This window comes from Trichoplusia ni, chromosome 1 (assembly GCF_003590095.1).
Source record: "Trichoplusia ni isolate ovarian cell line Hi5 chromosome 1, tn1, whole genome shotgun sequence".
Lineage (NCBI taxonomy): Eukaryota > Metazoa > Arthropoda > Insecta > Lepidoptera > Noctuidae > Trichoplusia > Trichoplusia ni.
This window is the reverse complement of record NC_039478.1, coordinates 12,859,440-12,865,214: the sequence shown is the minus strand read 5'-3', so window position 1 is coordinate 12,865,214 and position 5,775 is coordinate 12,859,440. Positions and strand designations below refer to the sequence as shown.

Genomic DNA, 5,775 nt, shown 5'->3' with positions numbered 1-5,775 from the left:
CGTGTACCAAGTTTTTTTAATTTTACTTGACCAGTTTATGTATAAGTATTTTTTTTTGGAGCTGGCGGAATCAAATAGATTACTTCAATTTCTTGGTTCAATTAAGTTTCATTGCGATTTTAGGGCTTTGGATGTCAAAATACAACATCTATTTATAGATTGAACTGGTTGAGAGTTCTATGTTCTGTTATGACTCAAATTATTATACGTAGTGTTTTATCTGATTCAAATAATCCACACTCCCAGCCGGCAGCGATGCCGATGAATTTTTTGATGCTTTGATTTAATAAATTTAATTATTTTTTATTTTTTAACTTGTAAATATTTAACTCTGTAAAATTGTAAATATATAGCTAATTAAAATAATCGTCAACTTTTTTAAAATTTTAGATTAGAGAACCTTTAGATTAAAATAAAATTGAAATGTTAGTAGTATTCTTTAGAGAGTAACAGCAGAGAAAAAGGCATAGGATCGAAGGTAGAAGAAGGCGGAAAGAATTTAGGGCAACTATGCAAAAATCAGGGACAGTTTAGGCCAAGAAAAGGTACCATCAGAAGGCATCGATAAATTATGTCTACTAATAGGAATATGGATAACAGGAGTTATGGTTTGGCCCTTTCGTTGGTGCTTTTTTTGAAGCAACGATTCACAGTTTTTATTAACAGAGACAAAGTGAAGATGAATTCTGACTTGAGTACCTACTTGAAGAGTGAGGAAACATACTTTTTAGAAATTGATTGGAAAAGGTTTGTGGTTAGTTTTATTATGAGGTTTTTATATACGACTCATCAGCACTGTTCAAGACATTTGTTCAAAAAACTGAAACTAATACCAAAAATGCCTTTTAAAGTTACATTGAAGGTTTTACACCATTAAAACACATACATTCAATAATACAAAATATATTTATTTAACAAATATCACATGCATAATTATAAACTACACATGATCCTTTAAATATAGCCATGTCACTTTGAAAGAATGAGCAAAATATACGAGATAGAAACACCTTGTATATCACAACTTATTAAATACTGTATAATGTTTAAAAATATTGTCTTCCGATGGTGATTAACCGACCCAGGTTGGGAGGAACTTGATCCTGCGTCCGTCAAGACCGAACTGAGAGTTGTCGATGAGGAGGCCGTCGTAATTCGCCAGCAGGTCGTTGCTAGGGTTATCTCCACGTAGAGCTGATCTCCTTACCACCAAATGAGCGGGTTCCTTGCTGTCAGAGTCCGCTGAAGCCGCGTCAATGAGGCTAACCACTGCTTGGTTCTCCTCATTCACCGACAAGGGGATTTCTCCGTCACTAGCTTTCGTAGGATCAGGTTTCGCAGCTGGGTGATCCACAGGTGCTGCTAAAGTGCAGCTGAGAACTGCGAGCGAGAGAAGGACAATCAATTTTGAAGCCATGATCTTGGGAGCCTCTTAGTAACTTCTCCGCGATAAAATGGGAACTCTTCCCAGAAACTTGTATACGTTAGACGTCTTCCGATACCGAACTGTATTATGATTCTTGAACGTTCATTTAGGGGTTATATACTAACAAAATTATTGTGCTAAATGAAAATTATCCAGAAATGGACATCATTGACGCGCTTTGTATCTGTCGCTAATAGAGTAGGCAAATATTCTCAATAACATAATGACCATGAATACCTATTGTTGTGCATTATAATGAAAAACGATGACAAATATTTATCTGGTGTTACTAGTTATCGTGATTGTGTAAAAACGCAGTTTGTGGCGTGACGGTCGCATCCTTCCGATAACTGATGACTGGTCAATGACTGGTTTAGATGGTATTTCATAAGGATTTGTGACTAATAAGTACTTACTTTAAAGATTAATAAGTTCGATTCTAGGTAATCCTTGACTCATATATTTATTTACTGAGATCTGGGTGTATGTGGCATCATTCTACTGAAACTCTATTTTCCTTCCTATAATGGTTTTATTTGTGCGGATGTTTTAGTTAGCCTACAGACTTACTTCCGTACGAAAATGATTTTGGTCTGTTTTTTATTTTGATTCGAATTTGATTTTATTCTTGATTTGGTCTGATCGAGATCGACATACAAGAACCAGTAGAAAGGTTTAGTCAGTAAGAGACGACTCTTAAAACGACTGCACGAATAGCTAATCCTTGCGTCGCAGGGGGTTTCACAATTATTCAAATACAGGCACATATACACCCAGACTCAGTACTTGCATTCGTGGATCACACAAATGCTTCGGGTCCGCGACCCGTCGCGCTCAGTGGGTTTGGCTTGGCGACCTCAACCACTAGGCTATCCTCACAGTTAAATGGTATGAGAGTCTTGTGCATGTGACTTGAGTGTTTGTGAAACTCCCCGCGATACAAGTTCTAGCACTAATCTCTTGTAATTCAATATCTAGGTACAAAGGAGAATTAATGTGAACATAACATGATGATATTACTGTAAGCTATGTCAGGTAATACGATTTAACGTAATATTGTTAGTAGTACTAAAGTATGAGAGCTAGTTCCGATTTTTTTTTCCTTTTACGAAATATAGTGTTACTGTTAATAGCTGATTCAATAACAACACCATGGCTTTGGGATACATATAAGATATGTGTCATGGCGGCCACGCAGTACCCATCTATTTCTGATAGATCAACAATTTTGAAATAACGTATTTATTTTTTGTAACTTGGCTACGTGATAACATGTTTTGTTGCTCTTTATTTTATCAGTTATCAAGAGCATTTGACGTCTTGTTAGCATCTTGCCTATAGCCAAGGCTCATAATGAAAGAATCACTTGCGTGTGTTTTCAAAGCTGATCTTGGTTCGTGCGTCTGTTCATTCTAAAAATAATACATCGCATTATCTACGTTTGCCCTTCCAATAAAACTTAATAATTTGTACCATCAATGGTTTTACATATAAGGTGTGTTAAACTCTCCAAAGGCACAGTTTCATCAGCAATAGCTAGAGCAAAATTGGATCTTTCGGAAATGCATTCGACATTCTTTATCGTCGCGTCGTTGGCGCTGCTAGCATTCTGCGTGTGCGCACCCGCGGAGCAAGACGTGATCCAGCACATCCCGACAAAAGCCGAGCAAACACCATCAGCTATAGGAAGCGAAGGTGCGGTATCTGGTGCTTCGGGAAAGGCTGTTGGATCAGCTGAGCACCAGAGCAGGGCTCGCCGTGAGGTGGCCGGCCAGGAGAGCGACCTGCTGCCGTCCGGAAATGACGTCGAAGTCTCGCCCTTCGGTGAAGTCTCCAACCTGGAGGGCCGCGGCCGCATCCGCGTGTTGCCCGCTTACCTCGGCTAAACCACCACCTAACGACCCCAGCTTTAACACCACACAGGAACCGTTTATGTAATAAATTGAGATTTTATTTTCGTTTTATGTAAGTTTTCGTTTAAAATGTACATATAATAATTTGTACATTTTTGTTTAGTTAAAATAATAAAGATTAGTTAAGAATGACTTGATGTATTTTATTCAACACCTGCTTGGCTTCTGGCCTATAATGACATGTTAATGTGTTTTGTTAAGTTAATTATTACAATTGACACAATGTTAATGAAGAATGCATGAGTATAAAACGCATGCATAATGTTTAGGAAAAAACTTGTACAATGTTATTGATAGTTGCGCTTGTCATAGGAACCCTTAATCTAGTATCTACATTTAATGTACCGAATACTTCAAATACAAAGCTGTTAGGTATGACTAATACTACAGAAGAGATTGTTAGTGAATCTGATCCAATAAACAAAAGAAACACGATCGATGATGTCATAGGAAGTGTGCAAAATGAAAATAACGAAGAAATGGCCGTAGCAGAAGACAGCAACCTCGTGTATCGACCACTTTTTGTATATAGAAGAATACACCATAGTAAAAAAAGAATAACTATGTTTAATTCTTTTGCTGGATAATATAGTACTACAAGGTAATTAAAAACTATCATATTTTATATTGTTCTGAACAACAATAAAACAACCCCAATTAACGCTACAATTAACTAACGAACTGTTAAAACTTTTACGATACTACGAGTATAATGGTTAGGAGTATTTTGCAATTTACTTCAACCAGAACAGTCGCGATATCAAGAAAAAATGGCGTTATTTCGCTTTTGGGCAGTGGTTGTATTACTCTTTGTAAGTGTGTTAACTGTATTGTAAGACTCCTTTAAATATTTGCATTTGCTAAAATATTACTTTTGCAGGTTCCGGAATCGTATGGAGGAATTTCACCAGTTCATGATTTTAAAGAAAAACTAATTATTGGCTCAAAAAACGCAGGTGAAAGACTTTTACTAACCTCGCCTCATAATGCATTGAAACATTTAGATAATGCTATTTCAAAGAATACTAAAAATGTTACTCAAAATCCGGAGATGGACGACAATCTTTATCAGATTTCAAAGGATATGGTTTCAGCAATTCTATCAAAATTGGAAATTCAAGACAAAATAACGAGAGTTACTAGAGAAGCATTGGAGGCTCCTGGCCGAAACAAGGGGATCACAGCCATTGAGACCAGACGCATTTTGGATTATATTTCCAGGACGCTATCTGGGCATATACTTAGCATAACAAGGGCATCAACTGAACCAGAACTTCATCGATTGGTATATGGTCTAGCTCAAATTGCAGCAGAAGTGTCAATTGTATCAGCTTTAAAAGATACTACTTATGCAGCAGCACTTTCTAAGAAGCAATCAGTTGATCTAAATTTACGTAAAAAGCGGTCAGTCGCATCTTCATCAAACAATGCCTTGGTTACTCCATCTCCTGATGTCTCAGTGACAACTGTGTATAACGCAATACTAAACAAAACATCTCCCCTAAAGGTTGTAAACAACACGCCATCTTCTTCAGTTTTTCCTTCGCCATTCTCCGTTATATCCAGAAATGAGAAAAAGCCTGTTCATGTCATCTCTAACAACAAACAATCGCAGGGACAAACGAAAGGGTTCTTAAATCAAACAGTTTTGGATATGGAAAATAAGGAGCAAGAAACTAATGAAACGGACCCAATAGTTTTAGACAAATCAATAAATGCAACTCATTACACGAGAGATACACAAACATTGGACACCCAAGAACTAACTGCACCTGGTCTAATAGATGATTGGATAGACTCTAAAGAAAATATTTATAAGCCTTCATTAAACCCTGACATTGTAGCCGATATAGAGATAGACCAGCCCGAATTTGAAGAGGAAACTGGTAATGAAAAGAGAACTAAACAAAAACTAGAGAGGTTGGAAGTAAAGGCGAAAAAAGCTATTCTGTATGCCGGAGATGTGGCTTATTTGACTGCAGCAAGCGTTGTTGCCTTAAGACGTGCTCTAACTGCTTCCATTGAAGTCCAAATGTCTGTAAGATACGCCAAAAATGGCATGTCAAATCACCAGGACCTGATGATGAATCTAGCAAAGACAGCTGCACAACAAGCAGGGAAGGAAGCTAAGAGCGCTACTTCAAAATCTTTAGCATGTGAGCGAGTAATTAAACTGGCACTTAAGTACACAGCTCAGTCTCATGGAGCCAATTTGAACCATGTAGCTAACAGGATTGTGATGGACACGCTGTCTTTAGCAACATTGGCAAAATCTATGGCGTTCGTGTCTTCAGATATAGCAATTAACTCCTTGTATCAAGCGACGGACGTGAAACAACCAACTAAGAAGTAAGTAGAGTGCACATGATTGCTTGCTGTTATAGTTCTTATTCTCCTCTAAATGTTAATAACATTGTAATGGCAGTTTTAGAATAA

General features: G+C 37.3%; 1 protein-coding gene across 1 annotated transcript; it reads left to right on the top strand.

The window, feature by feature from the left end:
* The first annotated feature begins 4,056 nt into the window (after positions 1–4,056).
* Positions 4,057–5,775, top strand: LOC113495380. The gene is made up of 2 exons (XM_026874077.1): positions 4,057–4,151; positions 4,220–5,775. The coding sequence occupies exons 1-2, from the start codon at positions 4,110–4,112 to the stop codon at positions 5,690–5,692; spliced, it is 1,515 nt and encodes a 504-aa protein (XP_026729878.1). The 5' UTR covers positions 4,057–4,109; the 3' UTR covers positions 5,693–5,775.